The sequence below is a fragment of the Aquarana catesbeiana genome, linkage group LG06, assembly GCF_042186555.1.
Source record: "Aquarana catesbeiana isolate 2022-GZ linkage group LG06, ASM4218655v1, whole genome shotgun sequence".
In the NCBI taxonomy this organism is placed as follows: Eukaryota; Metazoa; Chordata; class Amphibia; order Anura; family Ranidae; genus Aquarana; species Aquarana catesbeiana.
This window is the reverse complement of record NC_133329.1, coordinates 31,811,298-31,827,925: the sequence shown is the minus strand read 5'-3', so window position 1 is coordinate 31,827,925 and position 16,628 is coordinate 31,811,298. Positions and strand designations below refer to the sequence as shown.

Below are 16,628 nucleotides of genomic sequence, written 5' to 3'. Positions count from 1 at the left end.
TTTAGAATGGAACTTAAATTATTACCTTGAAGCTCTATCCACCCAAAGCCAAAGATACTGGCTTCAGATAGATCAGAGCAGGACATTTTTTACTGAACCAATATCTGCCTAGAGGGATGGAGAAGGGGAGGAGGATGAAATGACTAAGAGAGAGAAGAGGAAGCGGTATGGATCTTACGCAAACTAATACATTGTCGGAGTTAATGTTTCTCCCATATTTCACAATAGACTGTTTTTTGTTGACAAAGTCATCTTGAGGAAGGTTTTAATCCACCGAGATAAAGTATCATTCCTCGAAGTAGCATGATGAGGATGTCAAGGAAGTGAAGGTTTGGCATTCCCAGTACAAACTAGTCACACAATGGGACATTCTGTCACTGTACTATAGTTTGTGGAATTAGCTGAATGTACAGCAGGGGTAGGATCAGGGGTGGACTGACAACTCATGGGGCCCCTGGGCACTAGGGGGTCATGGGGGGGGGGCGGTTTTAAAGATGGCCACCACAAAGCAGCCATCTTTCTGATGCAACATTAATGCCGCAGGGCCTCATGGAGGGGCACCTAGCTTGGTGACATGCAGAGTGGCAGGAGACTTAAAGCTGGTGACCCAATAAAGGTACTGGGAGCCTCACATGGGAAGTGCCACCTTAACAGCGTCATGGGCCCCTGGGCAAAGTAATGCACTGGATGACGCCACTCCCACGCATGTGCGCAGCGCCATTTCCGGCACGAGCTCTGAAGGTCTGGCACTGTAAGCCGGACTTTCAAAAGTGTATGCGCTGATGATGTGGAATTTTTTTTTTTTAATTCAAATTTTTCATTTAATATTTTTTATTTATTTTTTTCAGTTGGGGGGGCTTTGGTGTGATATCGGAGGTCTAAACAGACCCCCTGAAGTCTCGCTTTTGAGACAGACATGTACTGAGGACACAGAATCCCCAGCCCCTTTCTCTGCGGCCTCAGTTGCACTGAAAATGAATGAACAGCAGACAGAGACTATTGCCCATTCATAAACTGAAGCATAGTAAACATGAATGTATGATTATGTGGTGTTCATGAAAGAAGTACTTACTAAGGTGAATTCCAGGTGAATAATGGTGTAAAAATGACTGGTATGTACCCACCGAGCTGGCTGTAGATGGCTAGGGGCCTGGTACGGTTTTACAATGAAACAGGATATTCCAGATGAATAATGGTGTAAAAAATGCCTCTGTGTCTATTGTTTGTGACTGGATGGAAATATTTGAACAAATCAAACAATTAAAAAAAATTCAAATGATTTTCTATGGCAGGTTGGGTGGTGTTCCAGTTGACTTCCCAGAGGCCCTAATAGAAAAGCCATTTCCCCTTCAGATAGAATTTAACAGTGTGATACACAGAAGAGTTTAAATCCAAACTCCTTACTAGGGGCTCTTTCACACAGGCGGTCCGCCCAACTGACTCCGCTTTGCCCAGTGGGAGAATCGATCTGCTGATCCCCCCGCTGAGCAGGCGGGTGACAGGTCCGTCTCCGCTTACTGTGCTGAGACAGACCTGTTGGACCTGTCAGAGTCCTGCTCACCTCTATGGGGAGATCGGATGAAAATGGACCGCCTGTCCAATTTTTATCCAATCCTCCGGACGGATAAATATCAAGACCTTGGCAGGGTTAAGGCCACCTGTATATTTGGCTTACCTTCTGGTAAGCATGCCATTCATCAGTTGGGGATACACTTCGTATGTCAAGTCACTGAGTGCCAATATTTGAACTATTTGAATAATAATTTTTTTTTCTTCGTACTTTAATTAGCATATCACATAATTGTTGTGTTTTTGGGGTGGTCTACTCACCTTCTAACTCTCACATTTTTTTCACACTACTTTATTCCTATTGAATAATCACTCTTTTAGGTTTATAATGTATTAGCGCAGATTCTCTGTTTCCAATGTATATTTATTAAAAGGACCTTTTTGGTTGAGCAAAAAATTGATACTCCTTTTTGTAGGCTTCTACTGTGGGATAGTTTTTTTTAGCTGTGTCCTGAAACTTTATTGTAAATATTTTATATTTTACTAAATGTTCTTTCTATGTGCATTGATAATTTAGTCCAACTAAGTTTGATTTGTTAAGAATATTATAACTCCTAAGGGTCCTCCCATGGTCATTTTGAGTTCTCTTTTGGGTATAAAAATTAGGGACTCGGGGAGGTTTCCATAGTGTGACACCCCCCATATTCTGCTTGGCTAATTAGGCCACTGACAGAGGACGTTGGAGGGGGTGGGGGAGGTAATTTACTAAAACTAGAGCGGGCAGAATCTGGAGCAGCTGTGAATGGCAACAGATCGGCTTCTATCTTTCATTTTAAAGCTTAACTGAACAAGTTGAAGATGAATTGGTTGCCTTGCAGATTCTCTGTCTGCTCCAGTTTTGATAAATCCCCCCCCCCCCAATATAAAAAATTCTTGCAGGTTTTTCCAGTCATTTAAGGAGTGTGGAGTTCCTGAGTCATGATTGCCTGACTTGATTTCATAATGCCTGGCCAAAGATCTGAACTGAATCATTCATTAATTTTATCTCTATTTTTTCAGTGTATCCCACATCTGTGATCTCCAACCTTACTACACCGGCCCAGCCAACCTGTGGCACACCGATCATCAAGAGTCGGATAGTCGGTGGTACAGACGCAACTGACGGAGCATGGCCATGGCAGATTAGCTTGCGCTATCAGGGCTCCCACATTTGTGGTGGCTCCTTGATCTCCAACGAATGGGTGCTGACCGCTGCCCATTGTTTTGAATAGTAAGTGGTATTTGATGTCTATAATGGGTTCATCTGCTCACCATTGCATTTGAGTGCTGCTTTGGTGCAGGAAATTCAGCACTTGTTAATAATGAATAGATCTATCGATTTTATATAAATTTGTCTTGTCCAAAAAATGTTTTGAGTGGACTCGTTTTGAGGGAAAAGAAAGGTCCATGCGGCAATCTGGTTCTTTAGCCAACTGGGGTCTGATGCATCCAAACGTGCCCAGGTGCATATAGCCAAGGGATTTACTTAACAATTAAATAACATTGAGCACAAATGTATTTGTTTACCGCCACAAAATGAATCTCAATTCAACTCAGAACCAACACAATAAAAATATCTTGTTGGGATTTACATTTTTATGTTTGTGTTACAATTCATAGTAAGTAGCTGACATGTTTTTAACATTTCTATTGTGTTCTCTGCACTGTTTAGTTCTACCAACCCATCAGACTACACGGTTGTTATGGGGGCGTACAAGCTTAGCATCACCAATTCTCACCAGATAACATCCACCGTGCAGAATCTCATCATCAACTCTCTCTGGAGCGGTGCTGGGACCCCCGGAGACATCGCATTAATCCGACTCTCCAACCCCATCACTTATACCGAGTACATTATGCCTGTGTGTGTGCCACCATCATCTATGAACTTCCCAGCGGGCATGAACTGCACTGTGACCGGATGGGGTAATATCGGGACTGGCGGTAAGATGGATAACATTTACCACAAACTTATCTGACAAATTTAGATTGGAATGCAAACTGTTTAAGAATTTCCCTTACCACTAATACTGATCGAATATATCAACTCAATCATAACATGCACTTATATGTTCCTGCCTCGTAAAAGCAAAACATATTTTCATAAAGTGTAGCACAGACCCCTGACGGGTCCCACTGGTTTGTCCCAGATTACCTTCCGATCTAGGTCCCCAGGCAGCCAGGCACACAACACTTGGACAGTCTCTCTCACAATAACCAGGCAGTGGATGTCTTTTTTTAGGCTTTTTTTGCTGGTTAAACGTGGATGGGTTGGCGAGGAAGTTTTGGAATACTCAGAATTTATTGCACATGTAGCTAGGTCTCTGGCCTTGTCCAGTCTAATGAGGACCTCCAAGGCCAAAGATAGCTGATATCCTTCAATATGTAGTGGGTTGTAAGGCATAGTGGGGGCAAAGATGGTGAAAGTCATTGGGCGCCAGACACTTCTTGAATGTAAAAGAGGTTTTATTTCTTTTGACAGTCCTTCTTGTATTTTTGGGGGAAAGAAGGTTAGGGCCAGGGCCCCCTCAGGTAGTTATAAATTCAATTAGCAGACTCCAACTTCAATAGGAGGACAGCTGTGCAGGGAAAGGCCCCAGCAAGGCGCCACTTCTGCACATGTAGGAATGCTGTCTCCTATGGCAACAATCCTTTAACAGTTACTAACTCAAACGTAACAGTCCTTTCAGCTTCACTACAACTGCCTCTTGTAGTTCTTAAACACTGAGCTCCCGGTCTCTCACTAGACTCTCTGATTCACTGACTCTGAATCCCTTGAGCTCCTCCAAGGTTGGCGGTGGTATCTCCCTGAAGCATCACCCACGCTTCCCTGCTGGGTTCCTAGCTTGGTGGCACTCCAGATGCTTCACCCCTGCTAACCGTCTCGGTCCCTGGCTTTACTCACAAGACTGCACTGCAAGCGTTTCCTCTGCAGGTTGGGTCCCTGACTTGATCACCGCCTGCAGTTTCCCGATTCTCCACTGTGCCCGTTTGGTGAGCATATGGTTCCGGTACTTTCTTCAGTTACTCACTATGGTCCCTGGTAAAGGTGGTTGTTCGCTTTGTGGGGACAGCTTCCCTTCTACCTCCGACCACTGACAGGTTCTCCAGCCGACAGAACAGTCGCATTCAGTTGGACAGCAAGCCAATCCTATGCTGCCCTCTTACTTTGGGATAGGCCCTCAGAGCCTGGCAGCCAGATGCCCCCGTGATAGGCCCAATCTCTGGCCTAGCAGCCTTGGGTGTCCGACACACGTCCATCCAGGTGGCACAGAACACCGATCACCTGATCTCACCAGAATATATTGGTTCTCCCAGCAGGCCAAGGGATTCAAGAAAACCCCTACCCTTTGGCTGAGATACACCATATACCCATAACCTGACCTTGGGTTGCCCTTCTAATATCTAGTACCACCAAGCTCCCGGCCACCTAGTGGTAGAAGAGAGAGGTGCAACAAGGTCAAACTTAGGGAGAAATCAATAGATCTCTATCAATCAACCAAGATGACTACTCTTGGCAAGTAAATTTGTGAAGAGCTCCCTGACTAAACCCCAGGGTGCTACACACAATATTTGGAGGACTCTATCTATTCTGTTCAGGGACACCCCTCTCTTGGCAGAGACTAGAGACACAAGCACTTCTGATACTCCCAGCAGGGCAAATCCCACTTTAGCAGCACTTGGGCTCCTTTCTCACATACGGACCGTTTGTCTATTTTTCTTCCATCCATTGACAAATGAAAAAACAGACATCAATGCATCTTAATGAAAAACAGATGTAAATGGATGACCATCCGCTTCCATCAACATCCATTTTTTGTAATGGGTCAAAGCCCTATTTTTCTTCCATTAAAAAAATGGATCTGATGAAAAACGGGAAAACGGTCCGTTTTTGCATGAAAGAATAGCTCTGGGACTCAAGTGGCGAGTTGGCCTGTGAGACCCAGAGCAGCCAAAACTAATCGCACACGGCTCCAACGAATACAGATTAGCCAAAACTATTACCATTTGACCTGAACCTCTGTAGCAACCTATGCCAGGAGGGTGTTACGAAAGTATCTGTAAATGCATAATTGTTGTGGATCTAAATAGAAAACATTGTTTTAGTTTCTAAATAGAGTTGGGAAGTATAAGAACCTCTTGGCCTGTGTCTCCGCTGTTGAGATTCGCCTACCTCATCCTGTCCTGCTGGCCAATTTTATTGAGCAAGAAAATAATGGGAAAACCCCCAATTTGAATAGCTGTCATAGGTGTCCAATATCCTCTATTCATGTTCCTATTTCAGCTATTAGGGGGTGTGTCCTCTGTTTCAGAGATTTGCTCTTACTTCCTGTTGTGTTTTCTGGACAGGGAGTGAAGGGAAATCTCCCCAACAAGAAAGAGAAAAACAAAAAAAAGTTTTAATATTTGTTTCTTTAAAGTGCACTTGGGTTCAGACCATGGACATGAAAGTATTTACATATCCCTAAAACTGAACTCCAGGCAGGTATAACCAACATGCATGAATGTAGCTCTGTAATCTTTAATACATCATCAAATGTGTATTTTAAATGCAAATAGTGTAGGTACCTGAATGTGACCCCCTGATAATTGACCTTGTACAGCAGGGATAGAGTATTAGAAGAAGAAGCCAACCCCAACCTCTGTAGTTGCTTGTACTGTGAAATAATTAATCTTCAAATATCACAAATCGTAATCTCTGAAGTCAGTTTCTAACAGTTTAGAAATCTCTACTAGGTGAGGGCTGGCAGGCTTCAAAAACTCTGCTGCAATAGAAAGTATTAGTAAAAGAGTTGAGATTTCACTGTCTCTAAGTTTGAAGACGCATTTCTTCACAATGCCTATAGCTATGGAGGAGAATGAGGGCTCGATTTTTAAAGTGTTATTGCTGATTGTTAAGAATATGTTAAAACTTTGGTGTGCATAGCCTTGGCACAGGTTTAGGTGGTTGTAAAACTTTTTTTTTTTTTTCTAAAAGAAATGGTTTATACTACACTTCTCCAGTGTAATGATATTGCACAGAGTGGCCCCAAACCTATTTAAGGGTCCCCCGCTTGCACTGTCCACTCCTGCACTACTCTGTGCGCCCCCATAGGAATGCACCTGCGAGCTTGCTCCCAAGTTGGGCTGAGTGAGTCCATAGATGCAGACAGTGTGGCCCGCCCCTCCCCTGTTCCCTCCTCACAGGGTTTGATTGACAGCAGCAGGAGCCAATGGCTTCCACTGCTCTTGCGTAGCCCTATGAAGAGAGAGACCAGCACCGCTGCAGCCACTCGCAGCACTGGATCAAGAGGGCTAAGGTAGGTATAGGGGTGGGTGAGGGGGCGTTACTGCAGGGAATGCATTAATGTAAATGTTGTGCCTTTAGAACCACTTTAAAGCACACACACACACTAGATACACGTGTCTTCAGAGCCTTTCTTGTTGTTTTTGGAGCTGAGAACATAGTGTTATGATGTTCGTTTTATTTTTTTATTTTTTTTTGCAGTGTCGCTGCCATACCCAGGAATCCTCCAGCAGGTGACGGTACCACTTATCAGCAACAGTGCATGTGACGCGATGTACCACATTGGTTCCGGCCTCAGCAGCAGTGAAGTCCTCGTCCCCAGTGACCAGATCTGTGCCGGGTACAAGGCTGGAAATAAAGACTCCTGCCAGGTGAGTTATTAATGTCCTGAAAATAAATATATGTAGCGTTACCCCCGAAAGGGCTGCTGATTGATAATAAAATGTAATAAAAGTACAGTCACACAGATGAGCAGAGTTCTTCTGATAATGCAGAGACTACCATCACAATACACAATAGCGACTCCATGCACACTAACCCAGCAACTAGTCTAGGGGAAGTTCTTTTTTGGTTTGAATGCTGATAAAAATTGTATCTGGGGAGGGGAATAGGGCATGGGATACTCGGATAACTGCAAGTTCCAAAGAGGCAGACACTAACTTCACTGTCCTGTAGGTAGCGCTTCTTTGTCCCTGAGAGTAGAAGGAATGGCCAAATCAGGGACAATGTAAAGGCTGTAAAGCTACACTGGCTCTTGCATCCTTACAGCACCAACCTCACCTGGATCAGCAAACAGACTTTTACTTATGAGGCCACCAAATAGCTGCCCACACTTGGCTTCCTGTTGCCTTCTAGTGAAGTGTTAGTAGACTGGGACCTCATGGGTGAAGTCTCAGGGCTTTCTTTGTAGTTACAGGACCCTGATGAACATCAATGTAGAGCAGTAGCAAGGCCTTTCAGAGGTGGCAGCTTTCCCAGCTAGTGAATCTCCTAGGTCAAAAAAACCCTCATTAAAGGCACAGGTTCACACTGGACCAGTGGCGGCTGGTGCTCAAAATTTTGGGGGAGGTGCAAACTGAAAAATAACCCCATCAAACGCAGCTACTGTGCCCCATCAAATGCAGCTACTGTGATCCATCTAATGCAGCATTACTGTGCCCAGTCTAATGCAGCATTACTGTGCCCCGTCTAATGCAGCCTCACTGTGCCCCGTCTAATGCAGCCTCACTGTGCCCCGTCTAATGCAGCCTCACTGTGCCCCGTCTAATGCAGCCTCACTGTGCCCCATCTACTGCAGCCTCACTGTGCCCCGTCTAATGCAGCCCTGAGCCTCACTTACCTTACAGGCAGCTCCGCTCACGCTGTGCGTTCCACAGAGCTGCCAACGTCACTTGCGGGTTCCCTGAAATGGGGAATCGAAAGTAACCTCTCCACTTGAATAACAAAGCTACGGGCGGACACTGCCCGGCGCTTTAGATTGCGCCGCAAAGCAGGTCAAAGTGCACTTGAACTTTTTTTTTTTCTTCTTTTAAGGGACCTTTTAAAAAAAAAAATCTCTATCTCTACATATTTTTTTTTTTTTTGTGACTGCTTTGGGGGGGTGGCGCCCATGCGCCCCCTATGGATGGGCCGCCACTGCACTGGACACCCAGCATATAGCACAATGTCCAGTGTATCTCCGAGTCCTCACCAGTATTCTAACAGTACAAACAAATGACCCCTGCCCACCTATAGGTGGCAGCAAGGAGCACATGGAAGGGTAATGCATGTCAAACAAAACCAAAGAAAATTCCCAGTTTGACTTACCGACCAGTCTGCAACCAACCAAATTATCCTGTCCAACAGTATGCATTAAAACAGGGGTTTAGTAGTAATATACATGTGTAAGCTGCAGAGCCAATTTACGGCACCCCAGTATTATCTGCAGTCTTAACTCTAACATTTTTTTTAGAGCCTCCATAGTAGAAGTACATGCATTATAATGGATAGAGGGCAAACTAAACCCCTATTTTTAATGCATACTGTTAGACAGGATAATTTGGTTGCAGGCTTATCGGTAAGTTGAGCTGGGAATTTTCTTTGGTTTTGTTTGACATGCCTCACCCTTCCATGTGCTCCTTGCTGCAAAGGCCAGTTATAGGTGGGGGGCAGGGGCAATTTGTTTGTACTGTTAGAATACTGGTGAGGGGACACATTGGACACCTTTGCTGCCATTGTGTTATATGCTGGGTGTCCAGTGTGCCCCTGTGCCTTTTTAATGAAGGGTGGGCTCCCTCCCCAGGATCACTTACCCTCTATGTATCCATTATAATGCATGTGCTTCTATTTTGAAGGCTCTCAAAATTTATAGTTAGGACTGCAGATAATACTGGGGTGCCATGAAGTAGCTCCGCAGCTTATGCATGTATTTGCAAAATGTATGAAAACTTAAGCTCCTGCTTTTACCGCACTCTGTTAGTCAGACAGGATAATTTGGTTGGTTGCAAGCTGGTCGGTGAGTTGAGCTAGGAATTTTCTTTGGTTTGACCTAGGAGATTCACCAGCTGGGAAAGCTGCCACCTCTTGGAAATCTTGGAATTCTCTTTGTTTTTGTTTGACATGCATCACCCTTCCCTGTGCTCCTTACTGCAAAGACCAGTTATAGGTGGGGGCAGTGGCCATTTTGTTTGTATTGGTGAATCTCCTAGGCCAGATGTGTAGGGCTGTACACTTTGCACATGCCATGCTCCTAACAGGCTTCGGGGGCCGGCAGCATGAACAGTCCAACAGCAACTCGTCAGTCCTCAGCCTTATGCCCCGATACGAGTGGAAATTCCACCAGCAAAAGTCCGATGTGAGCTTTTGGTCGGAAATTCCGACCGTGTGTATGCTCCATCGGACTTTTGCTGGTGGAATTTCCACCAGCAAAAGATTGAGAGCAGGTTCTCCATTTTTCCGTCGGAAAAAGTTCCTATTGGAAATTCTGTTCGTCTGTATGCAATTCTGACGTACGAAAAAAGCACGCATGCTCGGAAGCATTGAACTTAATTTTCTCGGCTTGTCGTAGTGTTGTACATCACGCGTTCTTGGCGGTCGAAAGTTCAGAGAACATTTGTGTGACCATGTGTATGCAAGGCAAGCTTGAGCGGAATTCCCTCAGGAAAAGCCATCCAAGATTTTTCTGACGGAAATTCCGCTCGTGTGTACGGGGCATAAGGCAAGAGAATTAGCACATGGCCGCCCCAAATATTTATACCCTCTCCCATCATGCCCAAGTAGCCTGAACCTCCAACTGGAAAGGCTGGGGGAGGGGGGGGGGCGATGACTATTCATAACTTAGCCTGGCAGGGAAACCTTCTACTATAGCCAGTGATGCCTGAGATCACAATCCCACTGAACTTAGCGAGAAACCAAGTGTACAAATCAAAACTGGGCTAACTACCACCCAGCCAAAAACTAAATTTTCCTATTACCAACAACCTATCTTGGAGGGCACTACACTATAGTTTGCAAACCTCAAACCCAAAATTTCTCAATTGCATGGGTCTAAGCAGTTATTCTACAACTTTAAAATTGATTCATTTAAAGAGTGGTTATGTTAGGGTTTTGTAACCTTTATTTAGAAGTATATGCTACTCCAATATTTTTTTCTTTGCACCAGTTAAGCATATTCCTTGTGTTATTATAAGTGAATTGGCAAATGTTTTCCACAAATTTTTTTTTTTTGCAACTCGCTCTGTATCTCCACCTTTTTGTAGAGGGTGATGCACTCGCTGTGTCCTATTGCCCCGTACACACAAGCGGATTTTCCGTCAGAAAAATCTTGGATGGTTTTTCCGACGGGATTCCGCTCCAGCTTGGCTTGCATACACACGGTCACACAAAAGTTTGCTGAACTTCCGACCGTCAAGAACGAGGTGATGTACCACACTACGACGAGCCGAGAAAATTAAGTTCAATGTTTCCGAGCATGCGTCGAATTGTTTCTTGAGCATGCGTAGGAATTTTGCTCGTCGGAATTGCTACAGACGATCGGAATTTCCAATCGGAACTTTTTCCGACCGAAAAATTGAGAACCTGCTCTCAATCTCTTGCTGGCGGGAATTCGGCCAGCAAAAGTCCGATGGAGCATACAGTACACACGGTCGCATTTTCCGACCAAAAGCTCTCATCGGTCTTTTGCTGTCCGAATTTCTGATCGTGTGTACACGGCCTTAGATTTATTATTTCCAAAGGATGGTGGGTAACGGGTGGCTGAAGAACCATAATGCGCCTCCTCATCTCCTATTTTAACCCTCAAATGGTCAAATCACCCTGATGCAACTGTGTGCACTGCACATGGATGCAGTGCAGTTGTGGCGTAGCCCCATTCATTGACAAGGAGTTTAATTTTTTGCTGCGACCACAGACAAAAAGCATCATGGCCACAGCATGTGTACCGCCCTGAGTAGCTGCATGACTTATTTTGCTGGGCAGTCGGATGACAGTAAAACACCAAGGCTCAACTGCCTGCTTTTATCACCCCCATAGCTGTACAGAGGCTCGCGCATGTGTGGTTGCGGGCAGGCGCCTGCTGCACGATGTCCGTCGGCGACCTGCGATCACCTTGTACTGTGGCAGAACGGGCATCTGCCTGTGTAAACAAGACTGATTCCTGTTCTGACAGGGGGACATGTCGGAGATCTACTGTTCCCAGTGATTTCTGTCATGTCCCAGGCAGCCCCCCCCCCACAGTTAGAACACACTCAGGGAACACTTTTTATAAATAGATTTAAAAAGGGTGTTTATTGCACTTTTTTGTTTCTATATTTTTCACATACATTTTTCAAACAAAATAAACTTAACAAAACGAACTAGAATATAAAAAGGCACGTGCTACCCACGCGGGGGTGCTAGAGGAAAATTGAAGCCTTGATGACGAAGGTATGCATGAGCAACACATGGATTTAGAGGATGGTTTGTGGTTAAGAGGATGATCATTGTATCAATACAAGAACATATAGTTCAATATAACCTCGACACCGTGTATGGGCTAGCACTCCATGAGTGGCCCCGTCCTAGTTCCAGGGAACAAATTTAACCCCTTGATTGCCTCCTACTGTTAACCCCTTCCCTGCCAGAGTCATATTTACATTGATTCATTTTTTTTTTATAGCACTGATCAATGTAATACTGACACTGGTCCCCAAAAGTGTAATTTGGGGTCAGATTTGTCCGCTGCAATGTCGCAGTCCTGCTAAAAAAAAAAAACGCAGATCAGCGCTGTTACTAGTAAAAACAAATAAAAAAAATTAGTCCCTAAATCTATCCCATAGTTTGTAGACACGATAACTTTTGAGCAAACCAATTAATATATGCCTATTGCTATTTTTTTTTTTTTTACCAAAAATTATGTTGAATATATATCAGCCTAAACTGATTGATGAATGAATGAATATATATAAAATTATTATTATTTTTTTGTGGATATGTATTCTATAAAAAAAAAAATGTTCAAAATTTGTAGGTTTTTTTTTTGTTTTTGTTTGTTTGTTTTTGTTTTTTTTTGTTTATAGCGCAAAAAATATAAACCACAGAGGTGATCAAATACCACCAAAATAAATCTCTATTTGTGGGGAAAAAATACCTCAATTTTGTTTGGGTACAACGTCACACGACCCCGCAATTTGTCAGTTAAAGCTACTCAGTGTCGAATTGCAAAAAATGGCCTGTTCATTAATTAATCATCAAATCCTTCCAGTCCTTAAGTGGTTAAAGTGCATCTCTTAAAGTTTTGGGGAGGTTTCCCCCCATATGTGTATAAATATTTCTATTCCTCCGGCTCTGACTTAACCTTAGTAGGGAGGTAAAATGCATAAATGTCTCACAGCAGAGTTTCCGTGACTGGCAGAGGTCAGGCTCGGACACCGGCAGCTGTAGCAGTAGAGAGGCTCCCACCGATCAGCAGGATAGGTATACAATCAAGTCACCTTGGCGGATGATGCAGGCTTTCCCGAGTTGCTGGGTCTAAGCACTAACTGATATTCACCAGAGCTGACGGTGGAGATGGTGGAGAGCAATCTGGGACCCAGTAGCAGATGTAGCAAGTAAGTATGAGCTCCGGCGTGTTCGCACACCCCACGTGCAGAGCCTGCCAGGAAGTTGGCACTGAGCTGATCTATGCAGCCGCGCATCAGGACAATGTCTCACTGCCTGTGATCAGCGCAGTGCCGACTTCCTGGCGGGCTCTGCACGTGGGGTAGGCGAACACACTGGAGCTCATTCTTAGTAGCAAGTAGGACTCAAACAGAAGCATAGTCAGTAAACAAGCAAAAGGTCAGTAACAAGCGGTTGCAGGTTGGAATCAAGCTGAAGCATAGTCAAAGAACAAGCCAAAGGTCGGTAATTAGTGGTAGTGAAGATACAGACCGCATCTGGATTGACAAAAAAAGGTATTGGCTGGGGAGAGCACGATTATCTAGCAGACAGGAAGCACAAAGGCACGGCCTGAATAGGAAGTTCATGGGAGGAGCAAGGGCTTTAAGGTTCACCAGAAACAAGACCCAAGGCAAGCTTGTCTAACAAGTCAGGCAAGGAGCTGTCCAGCATTTTAGGTGGCTCAGCAAGAAGAGGTACTGCCAGACACAGCAATGGTTGCAGGTTCAGATCGTGGTAATAATGCTTTCAAGCTGAAAGGGAAAATTGATGACTGGCTTCACCTTCTTTATTCTTGAGCTACTGAGCCCTGTAAAGAAGGGCTTTTTCAGCAAATCAGGGGAACTGGGAAACATGCCTTTAAACTTTACTGGTGGGTCAAAAATGGCATATACAGTAGAATATGAATATGTAATAAAAGAAAATTTGTACAAAATAATTGTTGAGTATGTCTTATTGGAAATATCCTTTCAGGCAAGAAAATAGTAAAACAGTTTTTATGGCATTGTGCTAGCTGATGGGAATATAAAGAAATTGGATACTTATGCAGGTCAAAAGAGCTTGGTGAAACATACATCTCATACAGACCTGTGGGAACTGTCATGATTAAGACTAGTTGGAATATTTAACACGCCCTATTGGAAAGAATATCACTGTTTGCTTGTCTTTTTAAAAACCTCAAACTCTGCTTTTTGTGCTATTTTGTGCAGGGACTTTAGCATTTAATGCATTGCTTTGGATTCCTTCGCCACTAAGCAGCACTCATAACTGTAGACCGGAGCCAAAAAATATTTCCCAACTGACACAATTTCAGCTCTTCAGTTCATCACCATTAATTCATCTTACCTTTTTTAGAGTCATCATTCAAAAGGAAACTATCCTTCTGTTGTAGAAAACCCTCTCAGTGGTCTGGCTTTGGTTATGTCCATGATAATGTAAAACCAGCTGATGATTGTCATTTTCTCTTGCAGGGAGACTCTGGGGGTCCTTTGGTCTGTCAAGTTAATGGTCGCTGGTATCAAGCTGGCATTGTCAGCTGGGGAGATGAGTGCGCCCTACCTAACCGGCCCGGAGTTTACACCTATGTCCCTAACTATTATACGTGGATCTACTCCTATGGAGCCACTCGATCCTACTCATCTGCGTCAGTTTTTACCGCGTCCCTGCTGATGGTTCTGATTTGCTTACTCTTGCACATGTGAAGGAACGGTTGGGGACTGGAAGACAGAAAAGCTTTCTTTTTTTTTTTACATTCACTATTTAAATGAAAACTACAAACAAGCAAAGAACATTTGTGTGGAAACTGGATGGTCATCTTCGATATGGTGCTCCATGCCAACGATAAGACATTAATAGACCTTGTGTTTTTTTTGTTTTTTTTTTCATTTTTTTGTTTTACCTGTGTGCATTCTCATGTGCACATTGGTCATTTACATTTCAGGGTATGAATGTTGATTTAATTTGTACAACATCACAACTTCAAAACCTATGAAGTCAGGGCCAACTCCGCCTTCAACCAGTCAACCATAAACAGCCCAACCTACCTAGAATTTTTTTGGGCAAGACCATCTCAGGCAGCAGTTAAACGTTGGTACGATATCACAACCTCCAATAACTGTCAGCCTATGAGTTCAGGGCCAACTTGGGCATCAACAATCCAATCATAAGCATCCCAATCTGCCTAGAAGAGTTTGGACAAGACCAACTCAAGCAGCAGCTAAACTCTGAATGCATAGAACTTTGTTTTTACAGTTTTTTTATTGCAAAGATACTAAATGTTGGTGATTTGGTTATGCACAGAATCCATCGAATGTGAAGAGCCCAGTTATTTAATTATCAACCATAAGAGGCCCAACCAGGGCCATGTTTAATATTGATTAAACCCCGGGCAAACATTTTCTTGGGCCCCCCAATGCAATTTTGCTCTCCTCCTGTTCTCTCCACTCCAACCCTCCACCCCTTTAACTCTACCTGCCTCCTCTGCTCATCTTTGGACCCACCTTCCTTACCTCTATACATCCCCTCCTTGCTCACCTGTGCACCCCAAACTGTAATTCCTTTTCTGCCTACCTCTGCACACCCCACACTACCCGCCCCCCACTAATTTGCTTACCTTTGCAGAACAGGATGATGGTAGGCTTAATGACCACAGTTGCAGGAAGGAGTTTCAAGCATGCCCCTTTATCTCCCCCAGTGAGCAGCATTCAGTATAGGTGATGGTGGATATGACCTCAGGGCGGTATGATATACATATGAATGCCACCTTTATTTACTATACATATCAATGCATCTTTATATATAAACACAGGGTCTGCAGGTGAGTCATCTATACACAACAATAGGGCAGAGCTGGGCAAAATTAGTAGCAGCACTTCACACTGAGAATTCGGCACACAGCACAGGACTAAAACTTTAAGGGACGGGGAATTTAAACCAGGATAGTTGGTAAGTATGAGGCAGCTGCTTTGGGCCCCACAACAATGACAGGGCCCAGGGCAGCTGCCCCTTTTTCCCTGACTTAAAGATGGCCCTGGGCCCAACCTACTGTACCTAGAAGATGTTGACCAAGACCAACTCAAGCAGCAGTTAAACTTTAGATGGATATCATTGTGGTTGCAGAGTTCTTGCATTACAAAGTGAAGATACCAAATGTTGGTGATTGGTTATACACAGAATCCACCGCATGTGAAGAGGAAGAAAGAACCCAGTTATTTATTCACAATACTTGAATAAAGCCTGTTACTCTTTTGCATACAGTATATACCTGCAAAATTTTAGTATGTCTTTAGTATTACGGATCTCCATTTAATAATCCACAACGCCGCTTTCTATACATTCCCCTGAAAGGACAAAATACAATTTTTATCTTCATCTCGCTTTTGAAAAATGCAATACATTTTTCATGTACATTCTAATAAAAATTACATTAATAAATTATTATTTTAATAAATTATTATTTTAATAAACTTTCTGTGGAATCAGTGTGTCTTTAAGTGGGTATTTATCTGTTTTGCTATACAGCATGAGTGGCATATCTGAAAGATTTTCATAGTACATAAGTCAACCTTTCTCAACCAAGGTTCCTCAAGGTCTCCTGGGTATCCTTGGGCAATTCCTGCCTCTCAGGTCTGGTATGGATATTAAGGGGAACCCCGCACCAAAATTTTTTAAAAAAATGGCGTGGGGTCCCCCTAAAAATCCATACCAGACCCTTATCCGAGCATGCAACCTGGCAGGGTGCAGGAAAAGAGGGGGGACGAGAGAGCGGTCCCCCCCCCTCCTAAACCGTATCAGGCCACATGCCCTCAACATGGGGAGGATGTCTCCATGTTGATGGGGAAAAGGGCCTCATCCCCACAACCCTTGCCCGGTGGTTGTGGGGGTCTGCAGGCAGGGGGCT

The 16,628-nt window shown here is 44.0% G+C and overlaps 1 protein-coding gene across 1 annotated transcript in view; it reads left to right on the top strand.

Annotated features, from left to right (window-relative positions):
• LOC141147936 (transmembrane protease serine 9-like) overlaps positions 1-16,194 on the top strand; it is a 69,122-nt gene extending 52,928 nt beyond the window's left edge. The window contains exons 7-10 of the mRNA XM_073635096.1: positions 2,569-2,779; positions 3,221-3,492; positions 7,037-7,206; positions 14,200-16,194. Of these exons, the coding sequence (XP_073491197.1) occupies positions 2,569-2,779; positions 3,221-3,492; positions 7,037-7,206; positions 14,200-14,430 (884 nt within the window). The 3' untranslated portion in view covers positions 14,431-16,194. The remainder of the gene's footprint in view (positions 1-2,568; positions 2,780-3,220; positions 3,493-7,036; positions 7,207-14,199) is intronic.
• The last annotated feature ends 434 nt before the right edge of the window (positions 16,195-16,628 follow it).